Source organism: Staurois parvus, unplaced genomic scaffold, assembly GCF_062004578.1.
Source record: "Staurois parvus isolate SC_StPar_1 unplaced genomic scaffold, SC_StPar_1.0 ptg000631l, whole genome shotgun sequence".
Lineage (NCBI taxonomy): Eukaryota > Metazoa > Chordata > Amphibia > Anura > Ranidae > Staurois > Staurois parvus.
The window spans coordinates 763,993-789,545 of NW_028318427.1; the positions used below are offsets into that span (position 1 = coordinate 763,993).

Genomic DNA, 25,553 nt, shown 5'->3' on the forward strand with positions numbered 1-25,553 from the left:
GCACCGTTGGTTGTTATGATGCTGGTGGCCAGCGTGCCAACATGATGCTAATTCAGGGCAAACTGGGTCCTGTGCTTGCTGAACCCTGGGGGGGGGGACCAGACGGCACCGTGGTGGAGTATCACTGCCCCATGTTTATGAAGCTGATGAAACTGTAATAAAAACACTGATGTTCCATGGTCCAGTCAGGATTCTATTCAATTCAATCCAAGATTCTGATCCAAGCCGATAAAACAGCACCATACACGCTGCAAATGCTGAATTATCAATATAGGAACCTCAATGTACATACTTTATACATCACCCAAAACTGCAGGTGAAATCATTTCCATGATAATCTAGAAGGTCTCATGCACACAAATGATGAGAGGCTGAACATATGCAGGGTGTAAAAATCCGGGTGTTCTCCCATGCCCAGGGAGCTGCATCTGCATTTTACACCGAGCAGCCCCAACATTATGGTCACTGACAGGTAAAGTGAATAACATTGATTATTCCGTTACAATGACATCTGAAAGTGGGTGGGATATATTGGGCAGCAAGTGAACATGTTGTCCCTGAAGTTGATGTGTTGAATGCAGAAAAAATGGACAAGCGTAAGGATTTGAGCAGCTTTGACAATGTCCAAATTGTAAGGACTGGATGACGAGATCAGAGCAACTCCAATAGGGCTGCTCTTGTGGGATGTTCCCGGTCTGCAGTGGTCAGGACCGACCACAAATGGTCCAAAGAAATAAAAAACAGTAACAGGGTGATGGGCGCCAAGGCTCATTGATGTACATGGGGAGGGAAGGCTGGTCCATGTAGTCCAATCCAAAGCTGGTTCTGATAGAAAGGTGTCAGAACACACAGCGCAGCACAGTTGTATGGGGCTGTGCAGCTGCAGACCGGCCAGAGTGCCCATGCTGGCCTGTGTCCACAGCCAAAAACACTTACAATGGGCACAGGAGCATCAGAACGGGACCATGGAGCAATGGAAGAAGGTGGCCTGGTCTGATGAATTCAAGAATGGTTTAAGGAACACAATGAGACTGAGGTGTTGACTTGGCCTCCAAATTCTCCAGATCTCAATCCAATCAAGCATTCGTGGGATGTGCTGGAAAAATAAGTCAAAGCCATGGAGGTCCAACATCACAATTTCCATTCAGATGCCTGGGATTTCATGTTTTCCAGGGAGATTGCACAAAAAAAGAGAAAAATTGCATCTATTGGCTATGGTGTGCTAAGTTCTACATGAAAAATATATTTCCTTCTTCCAACGTACTGATGTGAACAGACCCTTACAAATGTGTTACAATTAGATGCCCTCCAGTTGTAGAGGGATACATGTAGCTACCTTTTAGGGGGCTATTCGGATGTCTACTGCACACGTGTACATGCAATATGTTGAACTGCAATGCGTTACAGCACAGAGATGGTTCACACCTGTATTCTGTGATGTGCTAATCACACGAGGATTGTGCTGCGCTGACTTGGTGCATTGCTACAACTTACTGCACTGCTTACCTGTTCTTTTTCTTAGGTCTTTTCACATGGTCAGCAGTGGTGTCACTAGGGTTGGTGTCACCTGGAGCGGTAAAACATGGTGTCTGATGCATGGAATGTACCATGTTAGTATGTGGAGGAAGCGGGGTCATGGATGGAATGCACTATGTCAGTATGTAAGGGGCTATGAATGGATTGTACCATGTCTCTATATAGGGGGGGTGATGGATGGAATGTACCATGTCAGTATGTGGGAGGATGGATTGAATATTCCGTGTCAGTATGTGGGGGGGGGGGGGGGTGGATAGAATATACCATGTCAGTATGTGGGGGATGGATAGAATATACCATGTCAGTATGTGGGGGGGAGATATTTAATGGAATGTACCATGTCAGTATGTAGGGGGGGCTATGAATGGATTGTACCATGTCCCTATATAGGGGGGTGATGGATGAAATGTACCATGTTTGTATGTAGGTGGGGTTATGGATGGAATGTACCATATCAGTATGTGGGGGGGGCTATGAATGGATTGTACCATGTCACTATATAGGGGGGTGATGGATGGAATGTACCATGTCAGTATGTGGGGGGGGGGGCTATGAATAGATTGTACCATGTCACTATATCGGGGGATGAAGGATGGAATGTACCATGTTAGTATGTAGAGGGGTTGCTGAATGGAATGTACCATGTCACTATAATAGAGGGTGATGGATGGAATGTACCATGTTAGTATGTGGGGGAAGGGGGGTGATGGATGAAATGCAGTATGTAAGGGGCTATGAATGGATTGTACCATGTCTCTATATAGGGGGGGTGTTGGATGGAATGTACCATGTCAGTATGTGGGGGGATGGATAGAATATTCCGTGTCAGTATGTGGGGGGGGGGAGGGGTAGAATATACCATGTCAGTAAGTGGGGGGAATGGATAGAATATACCATGTCAGTATGTGGGGGGGGGGATGTCTAATGGAATGTCCGATGTCTCAGTGACATCAGAGGAGGGTGGGGCAAGGGATGGATGTCTCCCCCTGGTGGTAGAGGACAAAGAACACAACACACACTGAACTGTCTCTTTCAGGTCTTCTCTCTGATATCCAGTACACAAGCAGCAGAAATCTTCATCCCATCCTTTCCACACACACACATTCTGACCCCAGGTATAGCATCATGGGCACCATTATCTTTCCAGCTCCCCCTATAAATTGGGGTTGGACTCTGCAAACATGATGGCTCATCCCAGCCAGGGATCTTGGCCTTCCCTGGGCCGGAGCAGATACTATAGAGGTGTCACCCCTATATTGGGTGTCACCCAGGTGCAGTCCGCACCCCCATAGTGACGCCACTAATGGTCAGCCAAGATCCATGTCCCTTCCCTCCCTGACCGTCCACCTACAAGCAGGCATGGTAACCAATCAGCTTCCAGGTTTTATTGTCAAGGCTTAATTTAACAAGCTGCAGCTAGAAGCTGATTGGTTAATATACACAGCTGCACCAGATTCTGAGTGCTCCAGCGTTAGTAAATCTCCCCTACAGCCACAGCTGTGATAGCATTTCAATTTTTAACGAGTTTTAGCAGACTCTCCCATGTAAGGCTCCTTTGCAGTGCTTTTTGCAGTTCGTTTTCTACATGCGTTTTTGCCGCCATTTGAGTTTTGTTCAGCTCTTTTCTTTTTAAAAACGGGATATTTTTTTTGCTGGACAGAATATAAATGGAAAAACGTTGCAAAATCGCAGAAAAAAACACACTACCATGCATTTCAGCAGATTCTCCATTGAACTCTATTGTAACAAAAACACTGCTTTTTGCTTTTAGAAAAGTCTCTGCCCCTTTCCAAAAACGCAGCAGCTCAAAAAAGCATAGATGTGAACGTGTTCCATAGGAAACCATGTTAAATGGACTGTAGTGCGTTTCTGCAAAAACCACTAAAAAATGCATTGGTGTGATCGGAGCCTAAGTGAATGCGGCCGCACCACAACCGTGAGCCAAACACAATGTAAAATTGTCAATTGACAATAGAATACAAAAGAGAGTAAAAAAAAAAAATAAAAACAGGCATCAGCCTTTTGCTGCCCTTTGAAAAGCAATTGACTGCACTTTAAAATATAAAGGGAGATAGTCCCATTACAATACAATTCAATGCAAGAGGTTTAGGAGCACCAAGAGCTCATAATCTAAGTCAGTGGTCTCCAAACTGCGGCCCAGGGGCCAGATGTGGCCCTTTGCTTGCTTTTATCCAGCCCTTGGGGCTCTATTGCATCCACTGATAGGTGGTGGATTCCCTATTGGATCACTTCACAATATTTCACCGTGATTGCTGTACTTATATCCTTACGGACAAATTATAGCGCTTACTCCACTAATATTTTATGGACTTTACATATTCTCACTTTTATGCTGCACTTTACTGTTTCACATTTATTGAAGATTTTTTTATATTTGATTTGTATATGCTGCACTTGACTGTTTTACTGAATTTTTTTTTTTGTCGCTATATGTCAGATTGACTTTGCACTTTATTGTCACTCTAATATCAATCACATATTTTAGCGCTGCACTTTCTATATATGATACCAACAATGAGGCACACTTCCTCCCAATTATGGGGCACTATTCCTTTCAGTGACACAAAAGATGGGGCATTGTCTATTCCCACTGACACCAGAACCTTTTCTACTCCCAACAGCCACATTCCGGCCCCCTTAAAGTCTGAATCACAGTAAACTGGCCCTTTGTTTAGTAAGTTTGGAAGCCCCTGATCTAAGTGATTGATAATGACAGAGAAAGCCTGCACAATTTCCTCTAGAAATCAGATCCACTGTTCCTTTAAGAAGAGGCGTGGTCTTCTCACCTGTATGAGCAGGAGGAACACGCCCAAGGTAAATAATCCGGATTAAACCACTACAGGAAAAGGAGGGGGGAGGAGGGAGCATTGTCTCTGGATTGTACCAAATCAGGATAATCATTAGCCATCAGAAGAGCATTGCAGAGCTCAGGGGTGACATGTCCCTCCTGTCCTGAATATAACCTGCTCTGTCACCTCCAGGCACACCTGCCATGTGCTATTAACCCTTCAAGGGACAGAAGACCCAGGAAGCAGCTGCAGTGACTCCAGTAAGTTGTAGAATTGAGTTACAATGTAATTGTATGTAAACTTTGTTCATAGGGCGTACTGCGAGCGCACTGTACATGGCGAACACGGACAAATCAGGGACCGGCCTTTCATCCTTCTTCCTGGCCATGGTGGATTGAACACGTCACAGGTTTATATGTAGATTTACAAAAGTGTGTTCTCACCAGGGGCGGACTGACAACTCATGGGGCCCCCGGGCAATAGGGGATCATGGGGCCCCTGTGTCCTTGCCCAAACTCGAAAAAGCCTATGGAAAAGGTACCAGGGGCATCTCATGGGGCCCCCTACTGACCCCGGGCCCTTGGGCAGTGCTCAAGTTTCCAAATGGTCAGTCCGCCCCTGGTTCTCCTTTAAATGAGATGAAATACTTTGTATCTGTGTGAAATATATCCAACAAAGTCACGTGATGAAAGCCTTAGGGCCCCGTTCACGTATCACGGCGTGATTTTGCGTCATGATTTTTATGTGATTCCATGCGTTGTGCATATTTGTCACCTGCAAAGAGGCTCATGCTCCTTTTTGGGGTGACAAGTGTAGTGCGTTTTTAAAACCCACGTATTTGTCGCAATCCACATGCTACCACGGCAGAATGACATTGCGTTTGGTGTGCATTGAGTCCAGGATCACATATATGCAGTGCGGTATATCGCATGTGATTCACGCAGGAACCGCACCGCATTCCTGTGTCAATCACATGCGATTTGTGTGTGGTGTGATTGGAGCCGTACGTATGGCTCTAATCGCACCAGAAACATGCAGGACCCTTTTTTTGGTCCGCACTAGAATCGGATCACATGGGTATTCACACTCATGCGATCCGATTCTGCACTTCGCACCGCGTTTTACGGACCGCTTTTGGGGTGTTAACTTAACATACACACCCGCAGCGGTTCACATGAATGGGGTGCAATTCTGATGCGGTGCGCAATTTGCACAGAAAATGCTACGAATTGCGCACCACATCAGTGTGAACCAGGACTGAAAGAAAAATGACACCCAAAAGCGCATTGCATTTTCTGCCTTGATTTAGGATCTTGGGTAGAATCGCAGCAATTCTGCCTGCAATCCCAAATCGCAAAATGTGCAGCGGGCCTGAATGGGCCGCCCTATGCGTGTTTGTCGTGCAAAAGAAGCCCCGGGGGCTAAAGTACAGTCCTGAACCAGTCTCAGTTTTTACATGTGTGATTCGCTGCGTGACAATTGTGGAAAAATCGCACCACATTTGGGGTGGATTCAGGATGAATTACACCCAAACGCTCGTTGTGCACTTTGCCGCAATTCCCAATTAGCTACATGTGAATGAGGACTCACCACAAACTGAAATGCATTTATAGCGGTTTTAAAAATGCAAGATCCTCCCCTTTATTTTTATTAAGCGGTGCATTTTACATTTTTGTTTTCTTTCTTTCAATGTTTGTCTCCACTTTTGTTGGAAATATGGACTTACACTTGCAGTTGTGGGGGCAGTTATACCCTGTGGTTGTGCTGCCTTTTTACCACCCCTCATTTTCTCCCCGTTTAACTGGGAGGGCAGCATCTGGGGGGGGGGGGTGAACACATGCCACATCCGTGATGCTGTGTTTTGTGGCCATGGCAGGAATTCTGTTCCCTGCTGCCTGTTCAAGTGAACGGGGCTGCGTTGTAGCTGCCCCGCAACTGTGCAGGACGCAAGTAGTTACAGCACGGTATTCACGGTGATACAACGCCTCCTCACTGCCTGTCGTGCTCTCTGAAGAGTGACCTGAACATGGATCACTCTTCAGAGGGCAAATCATGTGTGAATGATCCCTAATTAAAGGGGAACCGCAGGCTATGTTCACAGTGACTCGAACAGTAAAATGCAATGTTTTACCACCCGTGCAGCTGACAGAGTGAGCCTCAGCAGGGAGCTGTGCAATGCATGTTCCAGCACATCACACTGTTTTTACTTGACTCTTTTTTTCCCTAACTTTGATGTGTGGGAGTGACCCTCCATTCCAGTCTCTGCACAGCATTGCACTGTGCTGCTGTGTTTTGACATATAATACCTCTCCATGTGGTGCAATAAAATGCTACATGTGCACTTTACTGCAGCTCACTGCACCACACCTCTCAGCTGCATTGGGTTTCTATCAGCTGGGCGGTTGGGGGGCGGGTAAACATGGGTGGCTGAGCTGGGGTTTTACCACCCCCAGATTGTTTTTACATACCCTAATTGGCAAAATACAGCCAAACAAAGCTGTACCTATGCCATTTTTAATTGCTGTAATGCCTGTCGAATTCACCTATTGAGGTCAATGGGGCCACAGCACAACTGCATGCAATGCGAGTGATTGCGGCACAGAAATTTGGAATTACAGGGTTAGATCGGAAAATGATGAGGCGCTATAACACCTACTCTCCACCTGCCAAATGCTGTCTGAAAAGGAATCCAAATGCTGATTGCTCTTTGGAGGGCACTGCAGTTCCCCATGAGTGTGAACAGGGCACACAGGATACAATTGTTTTCTATGTGACCCATTGGTAACCTGCTCCTATCCAGGAGAACCTCCAGTCATTTTGCTATGTGTGAATGAGCCGTCAGCTCAGCGTTATGTTTTGTTTTTTCTCCCATTACCTTGTTTTCTGGGTTATCCTGTGGAGACGTTTACATGCCCAGCGACTCCAGAACCACTGTGTGTACGGAATGCCTTGGCCACTGACCATTGGCTCTGTCTAGTAACAGCTTCTTGGTGGGGTAGCCCAAAAGGGATCAGATCAGGGCCGGGACAAGGGGTGGGCAAGAGGGACAGCTGCTCTGGGCACTGTGGTATCAAGTAAGGGGGGGGGCACCATAAGGAGGCTGAGGGGGAGGGGATTCTTGTTGGCAGAATTTGGGGGGAGACAGGGGTTAAGAATTGTTCTAGGAGGGGAAATTTGGGGAGTGGTGATTTGTGTTGGGAGGGGGGATAGAGGAAGAGGATTTGTGCTGGTGGGGGGGTTGTGCTAGTAAAGTTAATATGTAGAGGAGGGAGGGGATTTGTGCTTGGCGGGGATATTTTTTTTTGGTGCTGAGATTTGTGCTAGGAGGGGGGATTTGGGGGGTTGTGCTAGTAAAGTTGATGTAGTAGAGAAGGGAGGGGATTTGTGCTAGGAGGGGGGATTGGAGAAGGGGAATGTGTGCTGGGAGGGGGGAATTTGGAGTTGGGTGAAGAGGATTTGTGCATGGAGAAGGAATTTGAGGGGCAGAGGACTCGTGCTAGGAGGTAGAATTATTGTTTTTTGGGGGGGTTGTGATGGGGGCATATGGGGAGAGAGGATTTGACCTGGGGGGAATAGGGGGCAAAGATCTGTTCTGGGAGGGGGGAATTCAGCAGGAGGCATATCTGATCTGGGAAGAGGGGGAATTTATGTTTTTTTGGGAGGGGTAAGCATTTTTGTTTTTTAGCGGGGGAAGGGATTTTTGCTGACAAATAATGCCCATACATCTCGAGGGGAGCACGATTTGGCATGTTCTAGATGACCTTGTCCTGGGATTGGATCCGACTACCATCCTAATACTCCTGAGCTCATCCCTACAAATGACATGCAGGTGCCCCTGAAGTCTCCTGGGATGCTTGATGTTAGTATCCCTGGGCAGGGCTGTGGATAAGGGGTACCACCAGTCCTCCTGTACGGGGCCCAGGCCAGCAGGGGGCCCAGGCAGCTGGGTGATAGGATAGAATATTTACATAGTTTCATGTTAACATTTGGAAGGAGGTCTGATTTTAAGTACATGTAAATCCAATCACTAAGAGGCACCTTACACCTAACAATCTGAGCATACAATCAGTTAATTTACTAAAACAGTGTAATCTGGGTACCTACCTAAAATATTCAATCTGTCAATCGAGTCTGTATCCAATGAGGAAACTGTACAACCAGATTGTTACATGTGTGAGGAGCACACGGCTTACTACAGGTGAAACTCGAAAAAAATAGAATATCGTGCAAAAGTTCATTTATTTCAGTAATGCAACTTAAAAGGTGAAACTAATATATGAGATAGACTCATTACATGCAAAGCAAGATAGTTCAAGCCGTGATTTGTCATTGTGATGATTATGGCTTACAGATCATGAAAACCCCAAATCCACAATCTCAGAAAATGAGAATATTACATGCAATCAATAAAACAAGGATTGTACATAGAACAATATCGGACCTCTGAAAAGTATAAGCATGCATATGTACTCAGTACTTGGTTTGGGCCCCTTTTGCAGCAATTACTGCCTCAATGCGGCGTGGCATGGAAGCTATCGGCCTGTGGCACTGCTGAGGTGTTATGGAAGACAAGGATGCTTCAATAGCGGCCTTCAGCTTTTCTGCATTGTTCAGTCTCATGTCTTTCATCTTTCTCTTGGCAATGCCCCATAGATTCTCTATGGGGTTCAGGTCAGGCGAGTTTGCTGGCCAATCAAGCACAGTAATCCCACGGTCATTGAACCAGGTTTTGGTGCTTTTGGCAGTGTGGGCAGGTGCCAAGTCCTACTGGAAAATGAAGTCAGCATCCCCATAAAGCTCGTCTGTGGAAGGAAGCATGAAGTGCTCCAAAATCTCCTGGTAGACGGCTGCGTTGACCCTGGACTTAATGAAGCACAGTGGACCAACACCAGCAGATGACATGGCTCCCCAAATCAACACAGACTGTGGAAACTTCACACTGGACTTCAAGCATCTTGCAATGTGTGCCTCTCCATTCTTCCTCCATACTCTGGGTCCTTGGTTTCCAAATGAGATGCAAAAGTTGCTCTCATCAGAAAAGAGGACTTTGGACCACTGAGCAACAGACCAGGTCTGTTTTTCTTTAGCCCAGGTAAGACACTTCTGACGTTGTTTGTTGTTCAGCAGCGGCTTGTCAAGTGGAATACAACATTTAAAGCCCATATCCAGGATCCGTCTGTGTGTGGTGGCTCTTGATGCACTGACTCCAGCCTCAGTCCACTCCTTGTGAAAGTCCCCAACACTTTTGAATGGCCTTTTCCTGACAATCCTCTCCAGGCTGCGGTCATCCCTGCTGCTTGTGCACCTTTTTCTTCCACACTTTTCCCTTCCACATAACTTTCTAATAATGAGCTTTGATACAGCACTTTGGGAACATCCAACTTCTTTTGCAATTACCTTTTGAGGCTTTCCCTCCTTATGGAGGGTGTCAATGATGGTTTTCTGCACAACTGTCAGGTCAGCAGTCTTTCCCATGATTGCGATTCCTACTGAACCAGACTGAGAGACCATTTAAAGGCTCAGGAACCCTTTGCAGGTGTTATGGCTTAATCAGCTGATTAGAGTGGGACACTTTGAGCTGAGAATATTGCATCTTTTCACAATAATCTAATTTTCTGAGATTGTGGATTTGGGGTTTTCATGAGCTGTAAGCCATAATCATCACAATTATGACAAATCACGGCTTGAACTATCTTGCTTTGCATGTAATGAGTCTATCTCATATATTAGTTTCACCTTTTAAGTTGCATTACTGAAATAAATGAACTTTTGCACGATATTCTAATTTTTCGAGTTTCACCAGTATATGTTGGAATCTGATTGTATAATCTCCTTTTTAGTTCTGACAAAAAGTATGTAATGTAAGGACCTGTCTGATTGGATACAATTGGATTGATTGGAAGGTTTAGGTAGGTCCTCCCATTGAAAGGTTTTGGCAAATCTGAGAAAAATGTTTATTGTATAGAGATTGTATGGCCAGAGTGCAAAACGTATGACAAGCCTAAGATCTCCAAAAAAAAGAAAAAAAAATTTGACATGACTTTCATTATAATATAACTTGGTGATCCTGCCTTGAAGGTCCTCTTCTTTTTTTTTTTTTTTTTTTTTTTTTTTTTTTTATTTTCAGGCACTTCCTTTTATAGGGTGACCACCCTCTGCCCCTGCCTGCTGATTGCGCTCCTAGAGACTATAGTTCACTGCAGAGGTGGACTGACCATTCGAGCACTGCCCGAGGACCCAGGGTCAGTAGGGGGCCCCATGAAATGCCACTGGTACTTTTTTTTTTTTTTTTTTTTTTTTTTTTTTTTATAGGCTTTTTTGGGTGTGCTTTGAGTGTGGGCAAGGACACAGGGGGCCCATGATCCCCTATTGCCCGGGGGCCCCATGAGTTGTCAGTCCGCCCCGGGTTCACTGTATCAGCACACATTACACAATCCACTGTTGTCAGTATTAGGAAACCCATCCTGAGAAATGCCATGCAGCTATCCCCAGCACAAATACATGCAGGAAGTGGCTGAAAAGTGGTAGCATGAGATTAGCATCACAGAGATGGAGAGAAAGTGGGCACAAAAAAATGTTTAAAAAAACAAAACAAAAGTCAGTAGTTTATGGCAAAGAATGTTTAGCAAACGCATTCAGAGGAGGTAACGTGCAAAGATCTATAGCAGTATGAAATGACTGCCCCCCTCTGAAGACCCCAGTTAGGGTTCGGTCATATGTCAAGTTAGAGCAGTGGTTCTCAACCTTCCTAATGCCGCGACCCTTTATTACAGTTGCTCATGTTGTGGTGACCCCCAACCATAAAATTATTTAGCCAGTAATTATAATTCATGAGTGTCGTTTTACCTCCAATACTGCTGCTTTTAACACAGTAGCTGCTTTTAACACAGTAGCTGCTTTCTACACATCGGAAATATGTGTTTTCTGATGGTCTTAGGGGACCCCTGTGAAAGGGTCGTTCAACCCCCAAAGGGGTCCCGACCCACAGGTTGAGAACCACTGAGTTACAGGATGGTAAACATTCACTGCCCCCCCCCCCCCCCAGCTGCTCATTTAGCTGCAGAAGCAGAGACCGGGGGTGTACACATGCCCCAGCCACAATGCTTAGCTTCACAGCCATGGCAAGAATTGTTATCACTACAGGTATTATTATTAATAGTAGTATTGTATAATAACATTATTATGATTATTATTACTACTATTGTTAGCATTAATATTATTATCACTATTATTATTACTGCTGCTACTAACATTCTCACTATTATTACTAAAATATTGTTATCCCCATCATCACTATTTTTGCTACCATTGTTATCAGTAGTAATATTATTAATATTCTCATTATTATTATTATTATTATTATTATTATTATATTCTCACTATTATATTCATATTCTCACTATTATTATTATTATATTCTCACTATTATTATTATTATTATATTCATATTCTCACTATTATTATTATTATTATTATTATTATATTCTCACTATTATTATTATTATTATATTCATATTCTCATTATTATTATTATTTTATTTGCTTTTTTTTATTACCACTATTTGTATCACTTTTACTATTGTCATTATTTTTATTATTACTACTACCACATTTATTATTTTCACTATTTATTATTTTTATTGTTGTTATTAATAATCTTATCATTAATATTATGATTATTTGTCATTATTGTCACTATTATTATAATACAGGACTTATGTAGTTGCAACAGTTTGTGCAGCTCTTTACAATATAAAGGATATATATATATATATATATATATATATATTCTATAAATAGCCCAGCGGAGGGGTTGCAGCTTGTCCTTCGCCGTACAGGAAAGAGTTAACCTGCTCAGGTATGATGGGTGCAGCACACCCCTCCACCCCCCACCTTCCTGTACAGTGAGCTGAGCCTGGAGGAGAGAGGTGAGCTGGCAGGGGAGGAGGGGGGGTCACCCAGCTGGAGATTGGCTGCTGGCAGGGGAGGGGGTCACTCAGCTGGGGATTGGCTGGTCTACAATGAGGGCAGTGTAGCCTGGAGCTGTGTGCAGAGGAGAGGGGCTGGGGGCTCCAGACACACAAGGTGGGTGGTGTCAGTGAACAGGGAAGTGAGCAGCAGCTGGGAGAAGTTTTGCAGGGGCCCCCAGATCCCCCATGAGAAGGGCCCTTGTAGATTGCCAGCTGAGGATCCCAGACTGACCGTAATCCTCCACCATGCTTCCTGCTCTGGGAGGAGGGGGGACAAAGTTTACTGGAAAATGTTGTGCGGAAGAAGCCGGTAATCCCAGGCCGGCCCAGTACAGAACGTTCATCCCATGTCATGTCCTCCATAGATGAGTCACTGGAGTGCCAGCGTGTGCACAGACTGACAGCACAGGAATGACTACTGACAGGCCTGGTGGGGGTAAGAGACCAATCAACAACCTCCAATCCTGAACCTACTGAGCTGCAGGCCTGGAAGGTGACCATACACATATCAACGTCCAATCAATCCGGGTAAGAGCGACAGACAAGAGATTCCTTATCAATTAGAATATCGAATAATGCAACACATACAGTAGTGATTGAAAATACGATCGATTAAAAATATACAGAATGTTATGTTGTATTTTAAGACCACTGCTCTTTACCACCATTGTATACTCAAAACTGATACATTACCATTCTGTACCCAAACTGATACATTATTACCTTTCTATACCCAAACTGATACATTATTACAATTCTATATCCAAACTGATCCATCATTCCCATTCTATACCCAAACTGATACATTATTACCATTCTATACCCAAACTGATACATTATTACCATTCTATACCCAAACTGATACATTATTACCATTCTATTCCCAAACTGATACATTATTACCATTCTATTCCCAAACTGATACATTATTACCATTCTATACCCAAGTGATACATTACCATTCTATACCCAAACTGATCCATCATTACCATTCTATACCCAAACTGATGCATTATTACCAGTCTATACTGATGAATGTACACATTCTGTTTGTCAATCAAAATGTAATGAAACAACAAAAAAAAAAACAAAAGCAACCAATCGTAATACAGATCAATTAAATTATTATCTGACACACTAGTGGACATTCATTCAGTTGATTAGAACAGATTGACTTGTTAATGGTCAGCATGTACATATTTGATCTGATTGAACGACTCATCACAGATTCTGACAATATGATGGAATCTAAGAATTTTCGAGAAGACACATCGATTGTTTGTTTTTGAGCAAAACCGACCAATGCCATTAAAGTTATTTAGCCTTAATTAAAAAAAATCAAAAACCTAGATCAATATCCTCTTTAAGTGTATGACACATTGGACAATCTTTTCATGTCATTCTGGTTAGTAAAATGATTAATAATTTGTATTAATTTGGAAGTACATCCCATAGGATCGGAAGGGGTCAGTCAATTTTAACCCCTTCTTACCCGCCCCAGCATCCCTTTAAAAAAACTCTGAACCAGGGGGTGGGAAAGATTGGTCAATCATGTGACTGCTGTGATTGGCTGTCATAGTGGTCACATGATTGGTAGCCAGCAGCTACCAATCATTATCTGTCACAGCTTGGTCTTGGCCCTGGGAGCGCACAGTGAAGTGCTTTCAGCACAGAAATATTGACCGCCCAGCGACGCATGTGTATGACACATGAGCGTTCAAGCCACCCTTTTGCCGCTGCTTATGTGTTAGGGCGTCGTAAGGGGTTAATAATCGTATTATTTGGAAGTACATCGCTAGATCTATCCATTCTTAATGATATTTCAAACTAGTTTTCGACTAATTTCAAGTATATGGTCCAATTGTATCAATGATATTAATTAGTGTGTTGATACCTGAACAATCTTCTAATTGTATTTTTTCTCCTGGTTGACAATACAAATCGTATATAAAATTGGTTGGTGTATGGTCACCATTAGATCAGATGCAATCGACATGTCAAAGTCTAATGGTGGCCATGTTTGTATTGATCTGATTGAACGATTTTTCATGTAATCGATATGTGATTGAATCTATGAATTATCAAAAAGACACAGTGGGGGTAGTTAGACTAAAACTGGAGAGTGCAAAATCTGGTGCAGCCCTGCAAGGAAACCAATCAGCTTCCAGGTTTTATGGTCAAAGCTTCATTGAACAAGCTGAAGTTAGAAGCTGATTGGCTACCATGCACAGCTGCATCAGATTCTGAGTGCACCAGTATTAGTGAATCTCTTCCATTGTGTCATTGGTCAACTTCAAGAAAAACCGACCAATTTCATCTGAATTCTTCTGATTGGTCTGGATAGCACACCTGATCATAGGACAATGGATCGATGTGGTCATTAAGGCTCTATTTATATCCAAGCACTCCATAAATGCGCATCGCCGTTCATTATTAATGGCACCCCAAACATGGCCGACAGGCGTGCGACAACCATCTTTATGTGCGTGAAGCTTGACGCCCGTAAAGGTGCAGGAGCTTCTTTTTCGTGCCTAGGGCAGCCCATTCAAATAGCGTGAAAAAAAAACGCATTCACGTGAACGCAGCGTGAGTGTATGATGCATTGAACTGTCTTTTCTTGCAATTCTGGATATTTAAAGATGAATAATTTCATTACTTGGGAAGCACATTGCATAGGATCAGAGCGGATCAGTTCATAATGAGATCTTCCAAACTTGTTCTCAATCATTTTCGATTATAAAGTCTGAATTTAATTAGTGCGTTTGCGTCTGATCAATCTTCCAATTATATCTTTCTCCCGATTTGATAATATGATCATGTATAAAATCATTCCGTGTACGGTCACCATTAGATTGATCAACAAAATTCCTGCACCTCTGATCGACTTGGCAGAGTTTAATTGTGGTCATGTACGTATTGATCTGATTGATTCTTTACAATGCAATGAAATCTATGAATTCTCGAACAGACACATACCGTGCTATCGATAGATTTTGCACAAAACCGATTGATTTCATGTGACTTATTCTCATTGGCCTGGACGGAAAATCCAATCATAGGAAAGTAGGACGTTTTTCTCCTATATGGTAAATCAATTGAAAATACATTCAAAAATCGTTCCATAAATATTGCCATACATGTATCAGTCTGTGCATACAATTGATCATTCAGTACAACTTAAAGCGGAACTAAACCCTCCTGTCCATTTTAGACAAGGAAGCTACCATCTTAGCCTGTGTTTGATCTGCAGTTGTCATGATGCTGCACATGTGATCAGTGATGACATCAGACATTTGATGGATTGACAGTTTGGTTGAGAGCACAAGCAATGTGACAGTAATCATTCCTGGCATGCTGGGAATGTAACTGTTTTTTTGAAACCGTTAAAATTATGAGTTTAGTTCTGCTTTAATATTTTTATAAGTGTTAGAAACAGTTTTCATAATCTATTGCTTTCAATATATAGATTTTTCACACCACAGTATCCCCTGGTATGCATTAAAAAAAAAATAATCTTAATGAAAGTTGCATGCTAAAGATCATTCACATCAGTCCCTAACCCTCAAGGGGTGTATAATCTAAGGTCCCTAACTCACATTCATACATACACATACTAGGGACAATTTAGACAGGAGACAATTAACCTACCAGCATGTCTTTGGAGTGTGGGAGAAAACCGGAGTACCCGGAGGAAACCCACGCAGGCACAGGGAGAACATGCCAACTCCAGGGAGGTGTAGCTGTGGTTGGGATTTGAACCAATGACCCTTGTACTGCCAGGTAGAAGTGCTAACAGTTTAGCCCCCTCACTGGTATCAGTGGGATGAATAGTGCCCCATGGATGGTGTCGGCGGGAGGAATGGCGCCCCATGGATGGTGTCGGCGGGAGGAATGGCGCCCCATGGATGGTGTCGGCGGGAGGAATGGCGCCCCATGGATGGTGTCGGCGGGAGGAATGGCGCCCCATGGATGGTGTCGGCGGGAGGAATGGCGCCCCATGGATGGTGTCGGCGGGAGGAATGGCGCCCCATGGATGGTGTCGGCGGGAGGAATGGCGCCCCATGGATGGCGTCGGCGGGAGGAATGGCGCCCCATGGATGGTGTCGGCGGGAGGAATGGCGCCCCATGGATGGTGTCGTCGGGAGGAATGGCGCCCCATGGATGGTGTCGTCGGGAGGAATGGCGCCCCATGGATGGTGTCGTCGGGAGGAATGGCGCCCCATGGATGGTGTCGTCGGGAGGAATGGCGCCTCATGGATGGTGTCGTCGGGAGGAATGGCGCCCTATGGATGGTGTCGTCGGGAGGAATGGCGCCCCATGGATGGTGTCGTCGGGAGGAATGGCGCCCCATGGATGGTGTCGTCGGGAGGAATGGCGCCCCATGGATGGTGTCGTCGGGAGGAATGGCGCCCCATGGATGGTGTCGTCGGGAGGAATGGCGCCCCATGGATGGTGTCGGCGGGAGGAATAGTGTCCCAAGGGCCACCATTTGGAGACCTCTGGATTAGATGATTGTTTTTATTAGGTTATGCTTTCAATCAATGTTTGCAGTCGCAGATGAAGAACAATACAGCATGTGTTGCAATGTTTTATGTTTTAATCAATGACTGTTTGCGAACGTTTGTAATTAATTTGATCACAGATTATTACATGGTATGGTCATCTTAAAATGATCAAGACCTCATTAAATTGATCTGCTGTTTATGGTTCTAAGGCTACGTTTACCCTCTGTGCTTGAAGGGAACTTGTGCAAACTCTCACGCTTTCCTAACACGCATGTGTTCCTGTTAAGCAGATTTAGCAGAAGGGCCAGGGACTTTTTGTCTGTTTTCTGCATGTAGGGCAACCCATTGAAATGAATAGACTGCCCTACACACAATGTCTATTTGCCTTTAATAAATTGACCTCCTGTGTGGTTCCAGACTCTAAGACTTGCGGGACACTAGAATAACACGGCTGCATTGTTCGTCTGTCTCTGTTGTCATAATTTCTTCTTAACCTCTGCCCTATAGCAGTTTTCCTGTGCAAAATACATACATACATACATACATACTGTGTGTGTATGATATAAAATATATATATATCACACATGATTTTTCACTTGCGCCTCACGGGGCCACACGTGCCGCCGGCGGATCGCTTCTGATGTGAACTATTACAGCAGAAGCTGATCTGTGAGTCCCAGCGAACGGATCTTCAGTGGCACCCGCAGATTGTCAGGCAGGGAGAAAAAATAGAGCTGTGCCTATATTTACATAGGCGCAGTTCTGTTGTGACAGGGGGGAGTGATAGTGTGCCAGAGGAGAGCTGGGAACACGATCCATCACTTCCCATTGTACCAGTGCCATCTAGTGTACACCAAGCACATAGCTAGGCACCCCCTTTGATCACCCTGCCCTAGATGTTCCCCAACCAGTGTCATTGCTACAGTGATCAGTGTAAATTTTTAACACTGATCACTGTATTAGTGTCACTGGTTCACACAGTGTCAGTTTAAAAATGTCCACCACAATATTGCAGTCCCGCTGTAAGTCACTGATTGCCGCCATTACTAGTATTAAAAAAAAATAAAAATGAAAAAAATTCCAGTATATGTCTCCCAGTTTGTAGACGCTATAACTTTTTTGTGCAAACTAATCAATATACACTTATATATATATATTTTTTTTAAATCAGAAATACATACATCTCAGCTTAAATTTATGAGGAAATTTTGATTTTTATTTTTTTTAAATGGATATGTTTTATAGCAGAAAACAAAAAATATTTTCTTTCAAAATTGTAAATTTTTGTGTTTCTAATGTAAAAAGTAAAAACCACAGAAGTGATTAAATACCACCAAAAGAAAGCTCTGTTTGTGGGGAAAAAAGGACATAAATTTGATTTGGGTGCAGCGTTGCAAGACCGCGCAATTGTCAGTTAAAATAACAGTGCTATATCACACAAAATGGCCTGGTCGGGGGGGGGGGGGGGTGTGAATATTCGGAGCTGAAGTGGTTAAACTTTAACATGAAAATATTTGAATTACCCGTCTGCTCTTGTAGAATTACCCAGGTCGGCCTGTTTTCCTGCATGATCATATGTCTGTACATGTCATGGTGTGATATTACATGGCCGCTCTGTGCCTGTCTTCTGTATGATGTACAGAGATTTCTGCATTCTCACTCCACAAATCAGCAGATCAAAAATACACAAAACCTGCGAGGACGTGCGCTGTGCCTGGGGTGGTTTCTAAACGTAGTGGGCCTGTGTGTGCGGTACCATAGGTTGGCCCCTTCCTTTTTTGTCCAGGCTCATATCAATCCATATTTAAACAGCAAAAACTATTGCAGTACCTATAACCCTCGGTCCACATCGCTGTGTGTAGTGCAGCCCAGTTGTTTCAATGGGCTGCCTTACCTGCAAGAACTGCAGAGAAAAAAGTCCCCAACACTTCTTTTAATTTTTTTTTTTTTTTCTTTTGTGCCGCACCGAATTGCATGGTCTAAAGAGCAGCCCATTTCTCTGAGTGTTGGGATTATGTGCGATTTTGCACACATTACCTACACCCAGTAATGTGAACCTAGCCTATTGGCAATCTACCTGGCTTTACAGCTAAAAAGTCTAAACGGTGTGTTACAAAACATGAGCTGCGAGGAATTTTGCCCTATCATTGTTGTTAGTGGGAGGAATAGTGCCCCATTATTGGTGTCGGTAGAATGAATAGTGCCTTCCATTGGTGTCGGTGGAAGAAATCGTGCCTCATCATTTGGTATTATTTGGAGAAATGGCGCCCTGTCATTGGTTTCAGTGGAAGGAATAGTGCCCCATCATTGGTATCAGTGGAAGGAATAGTGCCCCGTCATTGGTATTCATGGAAAGAATAGTGCCCCATCATTGGTATTACTGGAAGGAATAGTGCCCCATCATTGGTATTACTGGAAGGAATAGTGCCCCATCATTGGTATTACTGGAAGGAATAGTGCCCCATCATTGGTATCAGTGGAAGGAATAGTGCCCCGTCATTGGTATTCATGGAAAGAATAGTGCCCCATCATTGGTATTACTGGAAGGAATAGTGCCCCATCATTGGTATTACTAGAAGGAATAGTGCCCCATCATTGGTATTACTGGAAGGAATAGTGCCCCATCATTGGTATTAGTGTGAGAAATCGTGCCCCACCATTGGTGTCAGCGGAAGGAATAGTGCCCCATCATTGGTGTCTGTGGAAAACATTTTGCCTCATCATTGGTGTTGGTGGAAGGAATAGTGCCCCATCATTGGTATTACTGGAAGGAATAGTGCCCCATCATTGGTGTCGGAAGGAATAGTGCCCCATCATTGGTGTCGGTGGAAGGAATGGTGCCCCATAATTGGTGTCCGTGAAAGGAATGGTGCCCAATAATTGGTGTCGGTGGAAGGAACGGGGCCCCATGATTGGTGTCGGTGGAAGGAACGGGGCCCCATGATTGGTGTCGGTGGAAGGAACGGTGCCCCATGATTGGTGTCGGTGGAAGGAACGGTGCCCCATGATTGGTGTCGGTGGAAGGAACGGTGCCCCATGATTGGTGTCGGTGGAAGGAACGGTGCCCCATGATTGGTGTCGGTGGAAGGAACGGTGCCCCATGATTGGTGTCGGTGGAAGGAACGGTGCCCCATGATTGGTGTCGGTGGAAGGAACGGTGCCCCATGATTGGTGTCGGTGGAAGGAACGGTGCCCCATGATTGGTGTCGGTGGAAGGAACGGTGCCCCATGATTGGTGTCGGTGGAAGGAACGGTGCCCCATGATTGGTGTCGGTGGAAGGAACGGTGCCCCATGATTGGTGTCGGTGGAAGGAACGGTGCCCCATGATTGGTGTCGGTGGAAGGAACGGTGCCCCATGATTGGTGTCGGTGGAAGGAACGGTGCCCCATGATGGGTGTCGGTGGAAGGAATAGTGCCCCATCATTGGTATTAGTTGAAATAATAATTCCCCATCGTTGGTGTTGGTGGAAGAAATGTTGCCCCAAGGGCCAAATAAAGGCAAAAAAGTTTATTGCTTTTTATGTATTTGGGTACGTGTGTGTGTGTGTGTGTGTGTATATGTGTGTATGTATATATGTGTGTGTGTGTATATATATATATATATATATATATATATATATATATATATATATATATATATATATATATATATATGGATTTGATCAAATGTATTCGAATTACCTGCATATTGTTATGTTTGGTAATACTGTATTACATAAGAGATATCATGTCCTGTTTTTGTTTAATTGTGAAAGGATAGCAAATCTCCTTCTACAGGAGGGAGGACATAACTATACAGACACGTTTTATCTACACATGGTCACATGACCAGGGAAGACACTGACAGGCTCTGGCTTATTTTCAGAGGACCACAGCTGTTCGGTGACAATCCTAAGGGGTTGCCTTGTGTTTTACATCTGAGCTATGATGGAATATTATATCTCGCCTCTTAATGGATCTTTGTTTTCGTGTATAGTTCCTGGGTTACAGGCTTGGCGTCTGTTATGATACTTAACATTTCATGGGGAAATTCCCAGTCCTTCTATGATGTTTATCGATTGTGCTGTATGGCAAATGGAGTCCAGGAAACATTGCAAGTAGTTTTTTTTTTTTTTTTTTTTTTTTTTTTTTTTTTTTTGTTATACCGAAATTCCACAACCTTTATTTTCAGTTTATTAAAGAAGTATAGCTTGCATGCTTAAAGCTGAACTCTGGACAAATTTTTATTTCAATATATTTCTCAATAGCCAGAGTATAAATCTCCTTTTGTGTGCACCAAATTCCTTTACAAAAGCCAGATATTACTTTTGTAAAAGCAGCAGTGACTTTGTTCTGTCTCTCCAATCTAAACATTGAAAGTGTGATCTCTGTAACTTACAGTTGTGATGAGATAGTGATAACTCCAATCTTAGTTGAATAACACAGGCAGTGACTCTATCCAGATGACACCTTGTAGATCTTGTGAAGTTTATTCCATAAACTGAGAAAATCTTACAACAATGAACATCGGATAGGTCAAAAGATCATAATGTGATCTACTTCATCACATGAGGTTTGAAGCTGAAGTGCCTTAATGGGAAAATTGAACAAAAGGGTGGGGCTATCTATACAGCATGAACTAAACCAAAGGAAAGGGAGGAGCAGAGACAGAATACAAAGAACACTTAAAGGCATATGACAGTCATGTGAAGACTTCATCATTGTGCTGTACATGGCCTCTGTAGAGAACAGCGCAGTGGGAGGGGAAGCAATGGTGGCATTCCATATATATCATGAATGGTATTTGTAAATGCAAAATGTTCACTGGAAGAATAACGTTACTTTTTCTGATTATTTTTTTCATATTCTGTATCTATATTCTTTTTTATTCCAGCCATGTCAGAACTGTGCCGCCTTTGCTCTGCTCCTCTCCGTGGGTCCCGGCGAAAGTGGCTTTTTGGCGGCTCTGGGACACTACCTGCTTTATTCTCGCAAGCCCTTGGGACTCCTGTCCAACGCAGCCCACCTGGAACAACTTCCAGATCTAGTAAAGACAAGGGTCAGCCTGAAGATGCAGAGTTCCTGTGCGGAAAATGTTGCCACACACTCAATGTTTACCACCGGTACGACATGGTGATGTCTCGAATGAAAGAGCTCTTTGAGCAGAGGTCAGTTCGTCTTTTAACTGAGCAGGATAAGCTTTCATTCACTCTACGAACCATCCATGCTAGGGCTTGGGGCCTTCCTCTTCCTGAATATCTTGGGCCCAACCAAGAACGCAATTCACGTAGTTATCACGGCTCTTTCAATGATCTCCGATCAACTGGCTACAGCAAATCTCGAAATAATTCTCTTTCTCCGGGGTACCAGAGTTCGTTCCCCAACTCGCCCTTTCCAGATCACCCAAGTTCCTTCCATGGTTCTTTCGGCTCCTTGTCCTCAGGATCCCACTCAAAGTCCTATCAGGAACTTCTGGACCAAGACCGCTCACGGTGGGAGCATGAGAGCTGGTGGGATACTAACTCTGCCGGCTGCTCACGTTGTGTCAAGGGGGAAAAGTGCCATTCCTGCTCATCATGGAGGGTCTCTGATGCTAACTATGAGTCCGTCTGTACCATACCAAGGAGAAAGAAACAGCACGGTGGATCAGATTGTGGCAGCACAGGTCTCCTGAGGAGTAAATCTCTAGGAAGCTTTGGTGACAACAGCATCAAGGGGTCCCTGTCGTCATTGTCATCCACCTCTATGGACTCCTTGCGCTTTGTGGGGGAAGAAGAGGCTGAGGTCTTCTGGGTACCCCATTCACCTTCCCCGTCATCTCCATCAGCACATCTACACTCCCCCAAACCTGTGGTAGTAGAAGTTCTGAAAAGCTTGAGGGAGATTAAATACAGCCCGGTTAAAACGCCAACACGAAGCAAAATACCAGTCAGACGTCAGCAGAGAGCAAAAGCGGAATATGTCGACCAGCAGATCCAGATCCATATTCACAAGGAACCAGAGGAGCCAGTGGTGGAAGGACTAGAGGAAGACTGGGATGCCTTTATGGAGATTGGCTCTCCGGTAAGATCATGCTTTTCTCTCATCTTCCTCTGTACTGAAAACATATGTATTCTGCAATGGTTGACTAATTCTTTCAACAGTGCTAATTGCTTGACTGGTCTAGAGGCTTCAATGCTGGGAGTCATTGACCTGGAACAAGTCTGGGAATCAGGAGCTCTGACTTTGCTTGCTGTATTCTCTTTCCAGTTAACAACTCAATACTGAGGTTGGAGACAGCCAGGCTACTAGCTTTTTCAGAGGAAGGTCAGAAATGGAACCCTCATTATGGATTTCCTTTAATGTACTGCAATCCAGCTTTAGCACACCCCTCACTTTATTACCTCCATGGTCCTATTAAATGGATGTAGACAGTTTATGTGGGCTTATTCATTGTTATCATTCTAGTATCCGGTACATTAGTTGTAGGTGAACTGACCAGTTTTGTTGTTGTTTAAAGTTTGATCAGGATGAAAAAAATGTTTATGGAAATACAAGATGTTGATGATAACATAATTAACATAGACATTTTTGGTCACTTTTTGGATGTATACAGTCTGCCATTGCTGACCTCTTATACAAAAATACTACTTCCTTGGATGTCATTGTTCTGCCACTCTGTTCATTGACATAACTCCATAGACCCAGTGGGCTTTAGTTACTAGAGCTGGAGAGTGCAAAATCGGGCTCACTTCTGCATAGAACCCAATCAGCTTCCAGGTTTTATTGCCAGAGCTGAATTGAACAATTTAAGGTTAGAAGCTGATTGGTTTCTATGCAGAAGTGAGGCTGATTTTTCATGCTCCAGCTTAAGTAAATAAACCCTTGTGTGTCTGGACCGTTTGACCACTTGCTGACTTGACACCTTCCACAGGCAGCTTAATTCATCAATAAGTCCCAGAAGCTGAATCCAGCCCAGCTTTACTTTAGATCAGCCTTTCTCAGCCGTGGTGTCTTGAGGTTTCTTCAGGGGTACCTTGGCAAAATGCATACAAATTGGCCAAAACTTGTATACAAGCCAGCGGGTGGAACATGCCTGCCTTTTAGTTACACCAAGCCACAGGTTTTCATTCTGTACCATTACGACCTCCTAGCCACCAGCGTCCTGACAACCAATGACATCAGTTGATAAGGAGATGTTGGTTGGTTGCCTGCAGAGCCTTCTAGTTTGACTCTCCCCTGCCCCTCTCCATCAATGCTGGGGTCACATTAGCTGAGTGATGGAGTAAAACTGAGGGAGAAGAGGCACACTGGTACTGACTAGTATTCCAATGTTTAATAGTGTATTTGCTTTGAAAGAATAAATCGCCTCTAATGTTGGGTGTGTGGATGTTGCTGCGTTATATAAATGTCAGGGCAGGGGCCAAGGAACGGACAGGCAGGCCTAACAATGACGCACTGGCTGACGACAACCACCACCCACAGACCGAAGTCCCTCAGGGCGCGGAGTCTAAGTCCCAGGCTGCCCTTCACCAGGGCCCCTGATGGTGGGGATGGACTTGACGCAGCCAGGAACCAGGTCGCGGCCCCCGAGACACCTCAGCTGCGGTAATGGCCGCCGCCAATTGCGTGTAGCTGGTGGAAGAGACAAAAGCGTAGTCAGACAGGCCGGGTCAACAACAACAGGACAAAACAGTACAGGACAGCAGACGAGAATCACAGGTCACGAGCCGGGTTCAGCAACAGAGGGTCAGATCAAAGGAGAATACAAAGAATAGTCGAGTCACAAGCCGAATCAGATACCAGGATAGTCACGAGAGTCAGAACAGAGTAATAGCAACACAAAGACACAAGTGCAAAGAGCATGTGCGGACCACAGGCTTATATGTCATCAGCCAAACCCCTCTGGGGGATGGACCTCAGAGACCTGAAGGCATAAAAGGATTCCCATCATGCACAGCAGGAATCCAAGATGGACGCCAGCACATGGAGTAACATAACCTCAGGAAAAAGGTAGGACCTTGACAATAAATCTATTAGAATAGTTTTTCACATTTTAGAATGGGGTGCCTCAAGACTGTCCATAATTTTAAAGGGTGCCTTGGGACTGCCCATAATTTTAAAGGGTGCCTTGCCTGAAAAAAGGTTGAGAAGCACTGCTTTAGATAATTGCAATACAGAGAGCATTTTTCCAGTCTGAATTGTAAGAAGACAACTTTCCTAAGCCATGTCTTTTTGAATAACTAGCACTGACTAATGGAATATGAAAGAAATATGAAGCAGAAGGGGAGAACAGAGGGAGATAACCAAATTGCATAAGTAAACAAGTTGTATAGGCCCTAAACCAAGTAGATGTCATCATACATTAGAACAGTGGTAACCTGATAAAGTTCAATGTAACAACGTATTATGTTTGAAAAAGAAAACATTTGCATTAAAGTACAACTAAAGGCAAAACTTTCTTTTCATTTTGGCTAAAGTAAGGGAGGGTTATAACCCCCACCAGTTTTTTTCGTTTTTGATTGTTTTTTTTTTTTTTCTTTTTGCCATCTGTGTCCCAATGTGTAAGTTTCCCTTCACTTCCTGTTCCATAGCCAAGGAAATCCCTCAAAGTGAGGGAAATTCCTGGTTGTCACCAGAGCTAGTGTCCCCATTGGAACATTTCCCTCCATTACTGTTCTGGGGACAACCAAAATGTTTAATTTTCTTTTGCTTTCAGTAATAATGGGGTAAACATGACAAATAGGGTGAATCTCCATAATGGCGGGGGCAC

The 25,553-nt window shown here is 44.0% G+C and overlaps 1 protein-coding gene across 2 annotated transcripts in view; it reads left to right on the forward strand.

Annotated features, from left to right (window-relative positions):
* The first annotated feature begins 4,447 nt into the window (after positions 1-4,447).
* Positions 4,448-25,553, forward strand: part of LOC149449322 (uncharacterized) — a 58,654-nt gene continuing 37,548 nt past the window's right edge. Inside the window, exons 1-3 of one of the 2 annotated variants that reach the window (XM_089693400.1) lie at positions 4,448-4,606; positions 12,682-12,844; positions 21,696-22,864. In XM_089693400.1, coding sequence (XP_089549526.1) covers positions 21,698-22,864 — 1,167 coding nt within the window. In that variant the 5' untranslated portion in view covers positions 4,448-4,606; positions 12,682-12,844; positions 21,696-21,697. Of the gene's footprint in view, positions 4,607-12,395; positions 12,432-12,681; positions 12,845-21,695; positions 22,865-25,553 lie in introns of those variants that run through there. The other variant, XM_089693401.1, reaches the window with a different exon arrangement.